The sequence below is a fragment of the Sus scrofa genome, chromosome 12, assembly GCF_054392235.1.
Source record: "Sus scrofa isolate SSC_HxYL_T2T_F1_AM1 chromosome 12, Sscrofa_HxYL_maternal_Yorkshire_Landrace_v2.0, whole genome shotgun sequence".
In the NCBI taxonomy this organism is placed as follows: domain Eukaryota; kingdom Metazoa; phylum Chordata; class Mammalia; order Artiodactyla; family Suidae; genus Sus; species Sus scrofa.
In genome coordinates, this window is record NC_139394.1 from 50,436,016 (window position 1) to 50,452,505 (window position 16,490).

The window sequence follows — 16,490 nt, forward strand, 5'->3', positions numbered from 1 at the left end:
AGCTGTAGCCACCAGCCTACGCCAGAGCCACAGCAACACAGGATCCGAGCCGCATCTGCGACCTACACCACATCTCACGGCAACGGCAACTCCGGCCGGATCGTTAACCCACTGAGCAAGGGCAGGGACCGAACCTGCAACCTCATGGTTCCTAGTCGGATTCGTTAACCACTGCACCAGGACGGGAACTCCTCAATTGTTTTTTGTTTTTTGGACCACTTTATTACAGTAATAACAACAGATTGTCTGAAATCTGTTACCACTTTTTAAAATAAAATATGCTTCCCATCTTCCCAATCACTGGTCCCCAAACATGCTTTGGGCCTGACAGGTAATGTTTTCTCCCTCCTTCTACCTGTTCCCAGCCTATCTAAAAACTATAATTCTTCACAGTCAGCACAACTACAATTCCTCTTTCAAAAAGTCTTTGAAATAACTTCTTTTATTCGTTCAGTTTTTGACATGGGTACAGAAGGAATGTATTAAGAGAGCTCTATTTGAGATTGTGATAAAATTAGAGAAATTCCAGATCATTCTGGATTGACAGCGATTGTTTCTCCTCTCACCTCCTATACTATGTAGTATTTATTTTATGTGCCATTCATTCATTCATTATTTATTGAGCCCTCAGTTAGTTCTAGATACTGTGATGGAGTAGAGGATGCAAAGCAGATTAAGACATGTTTCCTGTCCTTAAGTTGCTCTAAGTCCAGCTAAGGGGCAGACACATACACTTAATAACAACTGTTACTGATAAGAAAACAGTTGGGCTTGCATAATCTTACAGAGCTTGAAAGGGAAAGTCTGGAATTGGGATAAGAGCATCAAATGTGTAAATGTACACTAAAGTTTATACAGTCCTCTTACAATAATAACTGATATCTTACAATAAATCATTAACAAAAATCAAGAGTGACTAAAGAAGCTTTTTATGTGCCAGCCCATATTAGATAGGAAGAGTTTCCTTTTTTTTTTTTAGGGCGGAACCTGTGGCATATGGAAGTTCCCAGGCTAAGGGTCAAATTGGAGCCAGCCTATGCCGCAGCCACGGCAACACCAGATCCAAGCCGTGTCTGTGACCTACACACAGCTGACCACAATGCCGGATTCTTAACCTACTGAGCAAGGCCAGGGATCGAACCCAGGTCCTCATGGATACTAGTCGCGTTCATTACCACTGAGCTGCAATGGGAACTCCAGGAAGAGTTACTCTTAGAAGTAGGAGAGGAAACCAGTGTATTAACTCTTTTCATTATTATTATTATTAAAGTATAGTTGACTTATGATGTTGTGCCAAATTATTTCATCAGGAGCTTTCATACAATTTATGTGTTTGCTTCTTGGTAAGGCCAGTAAGGATCATATAATTGTCATAACAAGTGGAGGTTTAAAAAAAAAAATCTTTATTTGACCTAATTGCTATATTCACCATTATTGATCACTCTGTAACCCATGAAACTCTTTTTTCTTGGCTTTTGTGATATTATTATCTCTTGATTTTTCTTCCTTCCTTTTTTTTTTTTTCTTTTTTCTTTTTAGGGCCGAACCCACGGCATATGGAAGTTCCCAGACTAGGGGTCAAATCAGAGCTACAGCTGCCAGTCTACGCCAGAGCCACAGCAACTCCGGATCCAAACTGCATCTGTGACCTACACCACAGCTCACAGCAATGCTGGATCCTTAACCCACTAAGCAAGGCCAGAGCTCGAACCCTCATCCTCATGGATTCTAGTCAGATTTGTTTCCACTGTGCCATGAAGGGAATTCCGGTTTTTCTTTTGTTTTTATTTTTTATTATTTATTTATGGAAGTTTTCAGGCTAGGGGTCAAACAGAGCCCCAGCCACCAGCCTATACCACAGCCACAGCAAAGCTGGATCCAAGCCACATCTGTGACCTATGCCACAGACTGTGGCAATTCTGGATCCTTAACCCACTAAGCAAGGCCAGGGATCGAACCTGCATCTTCGTAGATACTAGTTGGTTTCTTAACCTGGTGAGCCACAAGGGAAACTCCAATATTTCTTTTATTTTTGATCACTTCTTAACATTTTTATTTCTTGGTTCTTCTTTTATTTGCACCCTAATATTGTTTTCAAGTGTTTTCTTTTTGGCTCTATTACTTTACACAGTATACACATTTAAACCCATGACTTCGGCTGACCCTCCTTCCTATTTCCATCCCAAACCTGCCCTCTGAGCTCCAGATCCTATTTGAAAAGTTCTATAAGATGATTGGTTAAGCGAAAAAAGCAAGTTGCAGATCAGTATGATAATATTTATGTGTAGAAAACAAAAGATATATATGTATATGAATGCGTAGAAAGGTTGTGGAAGGGTGACAATAAACCATGGACAGTGGTTACTTCAGGGGTAAAGGGGAGTGAGAGTGCTGGTAGGGGGTAAGGGAAAAGGTACATTTTCAAGTTTTTTGTTTTTTGTTTGTCTTTTTGTATTTTCTAAGGCAACTTCCTGATGCATATGGAGGTTCTAGGTTAGGGGTCCAATCACAGCTGTAGCCACTGGCCTACACCACAGCCATAGTGATGCAGGATCCGAGCCACGTCTGCGACCTACACCACAGCTCACGGCAACGCCAGATCCCTAACCCACTGAGCAAGGCCAGGGATCGAACCTGCAACCTCATGGTTCCTAGTTGGATTCGTTAACCACTGAGCCACGACGGAAACTCCCCATTTTCAAGTTTTGATGCTTTTGTTTTCTACTATTTGAATCTTTTACCAAAAGAACATATTCATATATTATCTATTTAAAGACAAAATAAAGTATTTTAAAAGAAAGTTTGTGGAAGTGTTGTGTTTTAGGATGTGTTGGTGTAAGTGCTTGCATAAACCAACACAAATCCTTTTGTAGTCTCTTATGCTATTGACGTGCCTATTTGCGTCTGCTTTATCTTGATGTGATCATTAAAAATGTAGGCATGTTCTTTTTAATGAGTTCTGTGGCTAAACAGAAGCCAGGAAAAAATAATAATTTTCTAAGAATTAGAATGTTACCCAACTCTATATCATTTACTCTATTATAAATATTAATGGACATTAGGAATTTTATGTTCTTTTGGAGTACTTTAATATGAATATAAAATATGAATATATTACAACCAAACTAACTCTCAAATAACCTTTATTCCATAATTAGAAACATGCTGCCAACAATTGGATATTGCTAACTCAATGGAACCAAGATTGAACAAAATGGAATTTATAGAGGTAAGTTACAGTATTCATTATTTGAATCAAATTATTTTGCCAGTTTCAATTGTCTTTTGGTGGCTATCATACATACATTAACTTAGAGTTAAATTAAATTAAGTTATAATAACTTACTTTACTGATTCTAAGGTAGGCAATTTAAAGTTAGGTTACATTTTATAATCAAAGGCAACTTTGAATCAGCGGTACTCATTATGTATGTGAAAAACTTCTATTGACACCTTTGGGTAAGATAAAGAAACACTAGCTTCTTACATTCAGTGAAATCTGGTTATACAAATAATAATGAAGTCTCAAACTTACAAAGCATTTTCTATGGGCCAGACACTGTCCAAAGCTATCCACGTATTTTTTTAAATTAAAGTATAGCTAATTTACAATGTTGTGCCAATTTCTGTAAAGCAAAGTGACCCAGTCATACATATATATTTACATTCTCTTTTTTATATTCTCTTCCGTCATGGTCTATCCCAAGAGACTGGATATAGTTCCCTGTGCTATACGGTAGGACCTCATTGCTTATCCATTCTAAATAGAATAGTTTGCATCTACTAACCCAAACTCCCAGTCCATCCTACTCCCTTCCACTTCCCCCTTGGCAACCACAAGTCTGTTCCCTATGCCTGCGAGTCTGTTTCTGTTTTGTAGATAGGTTCATTTGTGCCCTATTTCAGACTCCAGAACGCTATCCACATATTATTAACTCAGGTAATCCCAGCAAATCTTATCTTACCCTTATCGAAGAAGACCTTGAGGTATGGGAAGGTTAAGTAACTTCTGCAACGTCTCACAGTCAGTGGAGTTGGGGAAATTTGTATTCAGGCAGTTTGTCTTCAAAATCTACTGAGAAAGTACAATTCTGTTGTAATGGAATAAGCGAAACAAGCAATTTAGAAGTTTGGGATTAACATATATACACCACTATATATAAAATAGGTAACCAACAAGGACGTGCCGGGTAGCACAGGGAACTAAATATTTCGGAATAACCTATAAGGGAAGAGAATCTGAAAAAGAATAAATATATATAACTGAATCACTTTGCTGCATACCAACATTGTAAATCAACTATATTTCAACTAAAAATAAAAATTAATTTAAAAAGAAGCAGTTAGGCGTTGCCATTGTGGCTCAGTGGAAACGAATCCGACTAGGAACTATGAGGTTGCAGGTTCGATCCCTGGCCTCACTCAGTGGGTGGGTTAAAGATCCGGCATTGCCATGAGCTGTGGTGTAGGTTGCAGATTCAGCTCAGATCTGATGTGGCTGTGGCCTAGGTCAGTGGCTATAGCTCAAATTGGACCCCTAGCCTGGGAAACTCCATATGCTGTGGGTGCAACCCTAAAAAAAGGCAGCTTAATGGTACCCCGGGTCCTAAGTCTTACATAGCCTGCTTTTATATTTTTTCATGTTCTTCCTCTAATTCCTCTTGTTTTTCTCTGAGTCTAGATCAAGATAGCTTTCTCCTCTCCTAAAACCCTGCTCCATTGAAGGTGATGACTATTTACAATTTCAAAGTTCTATATGAAGGATTTCTGGAATCCTTCTTGAAATGGTTACCATATGGATAAGAATCTGGCAATCCTGTCTCAACTATGTTCTGTTTTTTTAGTATTCTCTGTTGGTCTTTTTGGCATCTATTAGTCACAGGGCCAAACTAATTGCCAAAGTTGCTTATATCTCCTCTGTGATCCAAAGCACATACTCTGAACCATGTCCTTATTTAAATCTCACTCACCGAGTGAATATTTCCCCTGCCCTAAATCAACCCAGGGCCAGATACAGATAGCTAGGGACTGCCCCTATGCCCCAGAGCCTGCTGGGATTATTCAAACTGCCAATCCTAAACTGTTTACCTTTCCAATAAAGGCTCTGGCTTTCCACTTTCTCTTGCTTCTGCCTCCTGGTGCTCTGTCTGTCACTTTGCATGGCACGGCATGCTCCCCTCTCTTGGAACTGTAATAGAAAATCTTTCAATGGCATTAGCTTTCCCATGCCAACACTCAGTCATCTCTATAAATTAAAATCTTGTGAGAAAAGTTACTCAAAGGAAAATATGCAGAAGAATAAACCAGAGTATTAAAATGGTTCAATAGTTCCCATTGTGGATCAGTGGATTAAGAACCTGACAGGCATCCACAGGATGCGGGATCGATCCCTGGCCTCGCTCAGTGGGTTAAGGATCCGGCGTTGCCGTGAGCTGTGGTATAGGTTGCATATGAGGCTTGGATCTGGCGTTGCTGTGGCTCTGGTGTAGGCCAGTAGCTACAGCTCCTATTAGACCCCTAGCCTGGGAACCTCCCTATGCCACGGGAGCAGCCCTAGAAAAGGCAAAAAGACAAAAAGAAAAAAAAAAAAAGTAATATAGATTCATTTTAGAAAACTAGAAATAGTTTTCTAAAATAGAAAAGTGTATTTTTTTTCTTTTTAGGGCTGCACCTCCGGCATATGGAAGTTTCCAATCTAGGAGTTAAATCTGAGCTGCAGCTGCCAGCCTATGCCACAGCCACGGAAACACAGGATCTGAGTTGCATCTGTGACCTACGATTATGGCAATGCCAGATCCTTAACCCACTGAGCAAGGCCAGAGATCAAACCTGCATCCTCATGGACACTAGTTGAGTTCTTAACCTGCTAAGCCACAATGAAAACTCTCTCATGCTCTCTCTCTCTATATATATACATTCTTTTTCATATTCTTTTTCCATATGTTATTACAGATTATTGAGTAGAGTTCCCTGTGCTATACAGTGGATCGTTATTAGTCATCTATTTTATATATATAGTAGTGTGTATAGGTTAATCCCAAACTCCTAACTTCTCTTCCCCCCACGTTTCCCCTTTGGTAACCATACATAGAGAGTCTCATACTAAATGAAGTCAGAGAAAGACAAATATCATAGATCACTTATATGTGGAATCTAATAAAAAGGATACAAATGAACTTATTTACAAAACAGAAACAGATTCACAGATCTTTGACTTCATTTTTACATATGGCGTGAAGTAACGAAACATTTTTTTAAGTATTTGATAAGTCAAAAAGGCAAAAAATAAATGAGGATATAGGAATTCCCGTTGTGGCTCAACGGAAATGAATCCGACTAGCATCTGTGAGGACGCAGGTTCAGTCTCCATACTCGCTCTGTGGGTTAAGGATCTGGTGTTGCCGTGAGCTGTGGTATAGGTCGCAAATGTGGCTTGGATCCTGTGTTGCTGTGGCCGTGACGTAGGCCAGCAGCTACAGCTCTGATTTGACCCCTAGCCTGGGGATCTCCATGTGCCATGGGAGCAGCCATAAAAAGACAAAAATAAATAAATAAATAAATAAATAAGGATAAAAAGAACCTATTATACTGCCAGTAAGACATTATATTAGTATGTATAGAACTTCAGTCACCCTATGGTGACCCTCGTCCACTTTTCATGGAATATTTATCAAAATTTACCATAAATAGGCCACCAAGAAAACTTTGTAAGTTTCAAAAATCAGAAATATGACATGTTATATTTTCTGATCATTATGTAATAAAACTGGAAAATAACAGATTCTAACATTACATAAGCCTAGTCATTTGGAAATTTTTTGTATCCTTTTTTTTCTTTTGTTTTCTTTTTTTTTTAGGACTGTACCCACGGCATATATGGAGGTTCCCAGGTTAGGGGCCCAGTTGGAGCTGTAGCCGCCAGCCTATGGCAGAGCCAAGCAACTCGGGATCAGAGCTTCATCCAAGGCCTACAACACAGTTCACAGCAACGCCAGATCCTTAACCAACTGAGTGAGGCCAGGGATCAAACCTGTGTCTTCATGGATGCTAGTCAGGTTCGTTAACTGCTGAGCCACGATGGGAACGCCTGGAAATTTTTTAAAATTCTATTTAGTAATTCTTGGGTCAAAATCTTACATCTAATTTTATGGAATGCTACTAAATGTCTACTCAGATGAGAAGTTATAGTCTTAAATTTTTGAAGAATGCAGTGGGGTGAAGAATTTTTAAAACAAAGATACAAAAGATACTTTTATTCTAAAAGTAGAATAACAATGTGTGTATTTCCATAACCTAGAATTAATTCTTATTAACACCATGGAATATTTTTCTAAGAAAAAATCATTTGGTTTTGTAAAAATTATCATGTCCAAAAAATGAATTCAAATAACTCATAAAAGGGCAAAGATGGGGATTTTTAAATTATCATAAATCTTTTACCCAGAAATAACCACTATTACTTTTAGATGAACATCATTTAAAACAGCTTTATATGTCATGCCTCAGTAGATAGATGGGTATAAAGCAATGTAGATGATTGTAAATTCTGTTATAAAATTGTAATTACTTTAAATTAAAAAACATTTAATTGTACTTGATTTCAACAGCAATCAGAGTAAAAATAAGGGAATTATTGGAATTGAACATATATTCACAAAAGGAATTTTAAAATCATTCTAAGAAAAGAAAATATGGGAGTTCCCATTGTGGCTCACAACAACGAACCCGACTGTCATCCGTGAGGATACACGTTTGATCCCTGGCTCTGCTCAGTGGGTTAAGGGCCCTGCGTTGCTATGGCTATGGCGTAGGCCAGCAACTGCAACTCCAATTCGACCCCTAGCCTGGAAACTTCCATATGCCGCAGGTGCAGCCCTGAAAAGAAAAAAAAAGAAGAAAAGAAAAGAAAAAGCAGGAGTTCCTGTCATGGTGCAGTGGAAATGAATCCGACAAGGAACCATGAGGACTCAGGTTCGATCCCTGGCCTCGCTCAGTGGGTTAAGGATCCACTGAGCTGTGGTGTAGGTCGCAGATCCGACTTGGATCCCACATTGCTGTGGCTGTGGTGTAGGTTGGCAGCTGTAGCTCTGCTTAGACACCTAGCCTGGGAACCTCCATATGCAGCAGATGCAGCCCTAAAAAAAAAAAAAAAGAAAAAACAATATGATAAAGATTAGAAAAGGTTGCAGTCACTATTTTCTTAAATCACATATTTCAATTCTAACAGTTGACACCCTACTGTAAAAGATGAAGGTGTTTACTATTTCCTTCTGTGTTCCTATCTTTGTTTCTTGTTGTGTTTCCAAATTTTAATTGGTTATTTTATCATTTTTATTTCATGCAGATTTATACCATTTGCTCTCCTTTCTGTAATTACATTTTCCAGAGTTGATTCGTCTTAGTTTAATTAATATTTAAGTGGCTTTGAGATTCACTTCCTATACTTTTACAAAGGCTTTGCTATTCCTGAGTTGTTTTTTTCTTTTTCTTTTTTAGGGCCACTCCCATAACATATGGAAGTTCCCAGGCTAGGGGTGACATTGGAACTACAGCTGCTGGCCTACACCACAACCAAGCAGCACGAGATCTGAGCCACATTTGTAACCTACACCACAGCTCACTGGCAATGCTGGATCCTTAACCTACTGAACAGGGCCAGGGATTGAACCCTATCCTCATGGATGTAAGTGGAGTTCATAGCCGACGAACCACAATGGGAACTCCCTGAGTTATTAATTTTGGATAATCTCTTAATTGGCTAAATTTATTATTTATGTGACCATGAAGGTCACAAGGGTGCTATATTTCTGACTTCTTTAATGTTGAAAATGCCTGTGTATTGCCTCTAAAAGTGCCTTGGATGGGTGTATTGGAATTGAGCCACATTTTCTTTTCACCTCAAAACAATATAGACATTGCTTAGTTTTTTTTCTTGTATTGAATATTACAAAGTCCGAAGTTTTACTTTTCTCCCCTCATTTTAATTAATTCAACAAATGTATACATATGCATATACATAATATATACACACACGTATTATATATATGCGTGTGTATATACACACATCATATGTGGATACATACATGTATGTATCTATGATACATGTATGTATCTATCTATATATGATACATATATGTTTTACATATGTATGTACATACGTGCGTAAATCCATGTAATTAATGAAGAAAATGGGTAAGGGTAATATATACTTGATACAAACTCAGTAGCATTCTACATAATACCTTTGTAGATGTGTGTGTGTGTATGTGTATATAAGTAAATTTCCGTTTTAATGGGTGGTTTGAGCTATTGGTAGTAGTTTTTCTGACACTTCCCAACTTCTCTTCCTGAAGTGCAAACAGCACATCTTCAGGTACTTTCATTAGGTTGAAGAGATGTTATATCAACAGAAACCAATAATATATTAGTTGTATAGAAATACTTATGGAAAGTATTTAATTATCTGATCCATAAATCTTCGAGAACTGACATCTGACATTGAAGTAGTGCTTAGAACACTAGCACTTTTTAAATTTATTTTTTATCGCGGTGACAATGGTGTATAAGTTTTATGTGTACAACATGAATGGAATACTTGCTTTTAAAAAAAATGTGCTATGGAGTTCCCGTCGTGGCGCAGTGGTTAACGAATCTGACTAGGAACCATGAGGTTGTGGGTTCGGTCCCTGCCCTTGCTCAGTGGGTTGACGATCCGGCGTTGCCGTGAGCTGTGGTGTAGGTCGCAGACGCGGCTCAGATCCCGCATTGCTGTGGCTCTGGCGTAGGCCCGTGGCTACAGCTCCAATTCGACCCCTAGCCTGGGAATCTCCATGTGCCGCGGGAGCGGCTCAAGAAATAGCAAAAAGACAAAAAAAAAATTAAAAAAATGTGCTTTAAGGCTATTTTGTCAGCACTCAACGAACTGGAAGAAACTGAAATTGTAAATGTCGAGTTTAAAGTCAAGCAATTACACAGAAGTGCCACCCAGCGGAGATATTATGCCATCCAATTGCCCCTCTGATGGTTTGTAATCAACAGTGTAATTAGCATCTGGGATGGGGCATGTCTGGAGAAAATGGAGTCACTGAGTAATAATATAGAGAAAAAGAAAAGTGGAGAGAATGAATGGTTACAGATTCTTCCACATGCCACATGCTTTTTCTGGCATATCTGTTTTCCAGTGGATAAATGAACAGATGATCTTTTTGCTATCACCTCTCTTACTTTTCATCTATCTTATTCTAGTAAATAAAGACAGAAAGTAACAATTTTATAATTATTACTTCTAGTCTTTTAGTTATTAAGTATATACTATTTACTCTTTGTTCTAGGAAAGATGTCAAAATTAGAGCTGTATTCTTTCCTTGAGGGCCAAATAATGCACTGTGGTATGGGAGTGTGCCTGTGGGTATATGAAGGCATTTATGTTCGTGCGTGTGTGTGCATGTGCACACATGTGCATGTGTGTGTGCACATGTGTGCATGCATACATACATGGATGAAACCAGAATAGGATACAGGGAATGGTAGGATCAAAATATAAGTAGATGAAGGACACATGCCAAATCAATGAACAGTTGCAAAACATTATGAATTATTATATTATTATTGTACTGCTGAGGGATGCATAGTAAAAGGAAAATGAGACTTCAGTGGGCCAAGTTTCAAGTAGGAAACTCATCTGGTGTTCATGAGTTTTACACATTCTTTTTTAATATTCTTTTCCATCATGGTCTATCTCAGGAGACTGGATATAGTTCCCTGGGTTATACAGTAGGACCTCATTTATCATCCATTCTAAAAGTAATTGTTTGCATCTACTAACCCCAAACTCCCATTCATCCCATTTCCTCCCCCTCCCCCTTGGCAACCACAAGCTTGTTCTCTAGATCTGTGAATCTGTTTCTGTTTCGTAGTTAGGTTCATTTGTGCCATATTTTAGATCCCAAATATAAGTGATATTATATGATATTTGTCTTTCTCTTTCTGACTTACTTCATTTAGTATGAAAATCTCTAGCTGCGTCCATGTTGCTGCAAATGGCATTATTTTTTCTTTTTTATGGCCAAGTAGTATTCCATTATGTATATGTACATCTTCTTAATCCATTCATCTGTCGATGGTCATTTAAGTTGTTTCCATGTCTTGGCTATTGTGAACAGTGCTGCTATGAACATAGGGGTGCACATATCTTTTTGAATGAAAGTTTTGTCCAGATAAATGCCCAGGAGTGGGATTGCTGGATCACATGGTGGTTCTATATTTAGTTTTCTGAGGAGCATCCATATCATTATCCATAGTGGTTTTACCAATTTACATTCCCACCAACAATGTAGGAGAGGTCTCTTTTCTCCATATCCTCTCCAGCATTTGTTATTTGTACTTATTAACGATGGCCATTCTGACTGGTGTGTGTTCATGAGTTTTAAATTTCTTCCTCTTGTCATGTATCTCCACCTGTGTCTCCTTACTTTAAAAAGAACCTTAAAAATAATTCTTTAAACATTTATATATTTACAGAAACAATTTTAAACATAAAATGTGCTGGTTTATTTGAGATTGTTTTGGTTATAAGTTGAATATTTAGACGTATAAGAAATATGTTTTGGGATATTTAGAGATATGAGAAATATGTTTTGGGAGAAGTGTCAAGCTTATTTTAAAATCTTTTAATACTCTGGTTCCCAAAGGCTAACTCCTTCTAGAAAACAATACTTATCATTTGTATCATTTTAACATGGAGGCTAAATTGTTCAAGCAGCTTTGCATTTATACAAATTTGAAAAGGAACAGAAGTCTTCATCCTTAGATTTTGGTGGGCTCCCTTTAGCAAAACTAATTGCACTGTTTTGTGTTCAGGCTGGGAGTAAGTAGACGCTGATAGGTGGCTCCCTCCTGAAATTCCCAGATTTCAACCTTACGGAGAATCTACCCTTTCATTCACTGATTGGTTGATCTGTTTATCAACAGAAGAAAACCATTTCAAGTATATTTGTTTTATTTAAACATCACTAATGTGTTTATAGAAATTGTAGTTAACTTTTTAGGTAGGAGGGTTCTTCTTAATTTTCTGGACTTTTATTTTTTTATTTTTTTTGGCAGTGCCCAGGGCATGTGGAAGTTCCCGGGCCAGGGATCAAACCAGCACCACAGCAGTGATCTGAGCCACATCAGTGACAAGGCTGGATCCTTAACCTCTAGGCCACCTGGGAACTTTAATTTCCTGGACTTTTTGTACTCCACAAATTCTTTGTTTTGGTAAAGAATTTACTAATAATCTATTTCAAGAGAAGTCTGAAAGATGAGCATGTCTAAATTTTTCCTGGTACGTTTTAAGGCAAAAGTTAGCTTGAGCTGTCAAAAAAGTGCCCATAATTATTTTTCTGGCCATACCCACAACAAGCAGAAGTTCCTGGGCCAGGAATCAAAACCATGACACAGCAGCGGCAACACTGGATCCTTAACCAGCTAAGTAACCAGTAAACTCCAAAAAGTGTCCATAATTTTTTAATGATAGTCCCACAAATGGCTGTATGTCCCTCTCCAAAAAAAAGTTTCTATAAGTTGAATGGTTGTTTGGAACTTGGAACCCATTTTCCAAATGCAAGAGATATTTTATTTTATTTTTATTTATTTATTTATTTACTTAATTTTTTCTTTTTAGAGCTGTACCCGCGGCATACGGAGATTCCCAGGCTAGGGTCTAATTGGAGGTACAGCTGCCAGCCCACACCATAGCTACAGCCACATGGGATCCGAGCCAAATCTGCGACCTACACCACAGCTCACGGCAATGCCAGATCCTTAACCACTGAGGCCAGGGATCAAACCCACGTCATCATGGATGCCGGTCGGGTTCGTTAACTGCTGATTCATGATGAGAACTCCGTATTTTTTGTTTTCTTTTTCTTTCTTTCTTTTTTTTTTCAAATACAAACTATATTTTATAAAGTGGCTGGGGTCCTTGGTTTCAAAATTCCTAAGATGGAATTCTTTTTTTTTTTTTTTTTTTTTTTTGTCTTTTTGTTGTTGTTGTTGTTGCTATTTCTTGAGCCGCTCCTGCGGCATATGGAGGTTCCCAGGCTAGGGGTTGAATCGGAGCTGTAGCCACCGGCCTACGCCAGAGCCACAGCAATGCGGGATCCGAGCCGAGTCTGCAACCTACACCACAGCTCACGGCAACGCCGGATCTTTAACCCACTGAGCAAGAGCAGGGAGCGAACCTGCAACCTCATGGTTCCTAGTCGGATTCGTTAACCACTGCGCCACGACGGGAACTCCTAAGATGGAATTCTTAATAATTACTGGGTAATTATTTCAGGGGGGGTGAGGGAAATTATACCTGAAAAAGAGGGTGTCACCATGCACAAGGACCTTTCTTATTGCTAACCCATTGGTGATGACTATATATAAGCCCTTTAATGGAACAGAAGGGTAAGGGTAGCCTCAGGTAGAGGAGAGCCCCCAGAGACCCCACAGTGAGGAGCTGAAGGAGGCTGACCTCTTACAATGCAGATCACCCTTCTCCACCTTTGGGAGCTCCAGAGATTGACACACTTATATTTCTACTGATACTATTGGCTCTGGACTGATGGTCTTTCCCTATGCTGTTTCACAGTTAGTCCCCTAAACTCTTGCCTCCAAAGTAATACAAAGTATAACTTTCTCAGATAAGAGTGAATCCTTTTATTTTTTAATTTTTAAAAAAAATTTTTGGAGTTCCCGTCGTGGCGCAGTGGTTAACGAATCCGACTAGGAACCATGAGGTTGCGGGTTCGGTCCCTGCCCTTGCTCAGTGGGTTAACGATCCGGCGTTGCTGTGAGCCGTGGTGTAGGTTGCAGACGTGGCTCGGATCCTGCGTTGCTGTGGCTCTGGCGTAGGCCGGTGGCTACAGCTCCGATTCAACCCCTAGCCTGGGAACCTCCATATGCCGCGGGAGCGGCCCAAGAAATAGCAACAACAACAACAACAAAAAAAAAAAGACCAAAAAAAAAATTTTTTTTTAATTGTTTTAATTTTTTGTCTTTTCTGGTCACTTGGTCATGAGGTTCCTCTTTCTCTTATTCTTTAGAGGACATATCATGCTTGTGCAAAGGGCGTGCCAATGTGCACAGGTCCGGTGCACCTAGACCATTGTATTATGTCCTCATTCAGCTGACCCCGCAAATAACCCATGCCCTTAGGTCTTTGTTCTTAAAGCTTAAGTCATTTACCATCACCGTGACTGTTTCTCAAGCAGGAAGACGGGACAAAGTAAGGAAGGATGAGATGGAGTTTTCAGCAAAGAGGCTAAGAAAATATTATAAAAACATGTCTCGCAACATTAGACCATTGGCATGAATCAAAGTAGAGGGTTTTAAATCATCCTAGTTTGCCTGAAACTGAAGGGTTTTCGGTACATGGGACTTTTCAGTGCTAACCCAGGAAAGTCCTAGGCAAAGTAAGGCAGCTGGTCACCCTAACTGAAGAGTTTACTTTGCTTTTCTTTGACCTCATCTCCCACTTGATCATCGAGAAAACCATGGCCATGCATTTTCCTGCTCACCAAGGACAAGTGAAAACAACCCAGCCAATTAAGTTGAGGGTCAGTTTCCCAGCAGCATCTTTCAATAGGCACAGGCCTCAGGCAATCTGAGGTCTACACCTGAATTATATAATGGACTTAAGGACAATTATATAAAAAACTGCAAATACTATACAGTGAGATTTGTATGTTAACTTTTGATTCTGCCACACTGAGGACCTGGTGTGTCCTTAGGCTATGTATAAATAAGGGCCGGGTCTCTGCCTAGATTCTCTTCTTTGGGATTCATTCTGTTCTTGCCCCAAAGTGGTCTGCTTTGAGATGGTCACTTTTTTATGCACAGTTGTTTTATATAAGTCAGGCAATCTGAGATCTTCAAACCAACACAGCTCAAAGATTAAATAGAGAGGCTTCATCAACTGTACCCAAAGATTGTGTCTTTCCTTTAACATATTCTGCTAAGTCCAGGCTGTGCATTTCCCCTGAAATGGTATGTATCTTAGTGGCTTTCTGTTCTGTCTCTAGCTCAGCTGCATTTTGTAATTTTTTTTTAGTGGTCACACCCCACATATGGAAGTTCCCCGAGCCAGGGATTAAATCTGAGCTGCTGCAGGTGCAACCTATGCCACAGCTGCAGCAATGTCAGATCCTTTTAACCCACTGATCAAACCTGTGCCTCTACAGCAAGCTGAGCCACTGCAGTAGGATTCTTAATCCACTGCATCACAGTAGGGACTCCTATTTTGTAATTTTTATGTGTTTTGTTTTGATCACTTTGTTTTTCACATGTGAAAGAATAATGGCTGTTGGGAGGTAGGGGCAGCAATATGTTGTGCAACAACCTGAGAAAACCTTTGGAAGAAATGAGGAAATTTTAAGCCAGGAAAATGGAAGGGTCTGTGGTAAACTATCTTCCAAATTGGCATGTGTCTTCCTGGTGGCCTTCAACTGTAAGAAACACACAAATCAAAGAACTGTCTAATCAGCTTTCCTTACTGTTTGTATTAGTTTGCTAGGGCTGCTGTAATCAAGTACAGTGGACTGGGTGACTTAAACATCAGAAATTTAATTTCTCAGTTCTAGAAGCTAGAAATCCAAGACAAGGTGTTGATGGCGTTGGTTTGTTCTTGAGGGTCTCTCTTCTTGGCCTATCGATGGCCATCTTCTCTCTGTACCTTTGCATGGTCTTTTCTCTGTACATGTCTGTGTTCAAATTTCCTTTTATTTAAAGATGCTAGTCAGATTAGGGCCCACACTAGTTAGTGTGTTTTAATTTAAATACCTCTTTAAAGACTGAATCTCAAAATGTCACATTCTGAGAAACTAGGGCTTATGCCTTCAACGTATTAGTTTTGATTGGACATAACTTAACCTATGACATTGCCTAAACTGCCTTTCACCAGTAGGGGTTAGACTGTGTGTTTCAGTCTATCACTTTTATTATTATTGGATAGTAAATGAGGCCTTTGTTCAATTCATTTATTAGGCGATTAAAAAAAATCAGAAGATTTTTCTGCAGTTCCTGCTGTGGCACAGCGGAAACGAATCTGACTAGGAGTCACAAGGTTGCAGGTTCAATCCCTGGCCTCACTCCCGTGGGTTAAGGATCCGGCATTGCCACGAACTGTGGTGTAGGTCGAAGACACAGCTTGGATCCCATGTTGCTATGGCTGTGGTTGTGGCCGGCAGCTGTGGTTCCGATTAGACCCCCTAGCCTGGGAACCTCCATATGCCTCAGGTGTGGCCACAAAAACTGGAGGCGGGGGGAGAGTTCCCTGTCTGAGACTAGAAAGCTAATTTGCCCAAATGCTATATGAACACACCACTTCTTCAATGATAGATAGCAATTATTATCTGTGTATTTCAATATTCTATAGTTCTTGTTTGCAGAAATTTCTGAAAACATGATATACTACCAAAGCTTACAAATAAGTCTGGAAGTAAGTTAATACCCAACATAAATAG

General features: G+C 39.3%; 1 protein-coding gene across 43 annotated transcripts in view; it reads left to right on the top strand.

Annotated features, from left to right (window-relative positions):
* Window positions 1-16,490, top strand: part of EFCAB5 (EF-hand calcium binding domain 5) — a 118,781-nt gene that overhangs the window by 47,174 nt on the left and 55,117 nt on the right. For all 43 annotated transcript variants that reach the window (XR_014821480.1, XR_014821486.1, XR_014821483.1 and 40 more), the window contains one exon: window positions 3,159-3,229. Coding sequence is in view for 20 of the 43 variants with exons in the window: in XM_084985345.1 (XP_084841471.1) it covers window positions 3,159-3,229 (71 nt within the window). In the remaining 23 variants the exon portion in view is untranslated. The remainder of the gene's footprint in view (window positions 1-3,158; window positions 3,230-16,490) is intronic.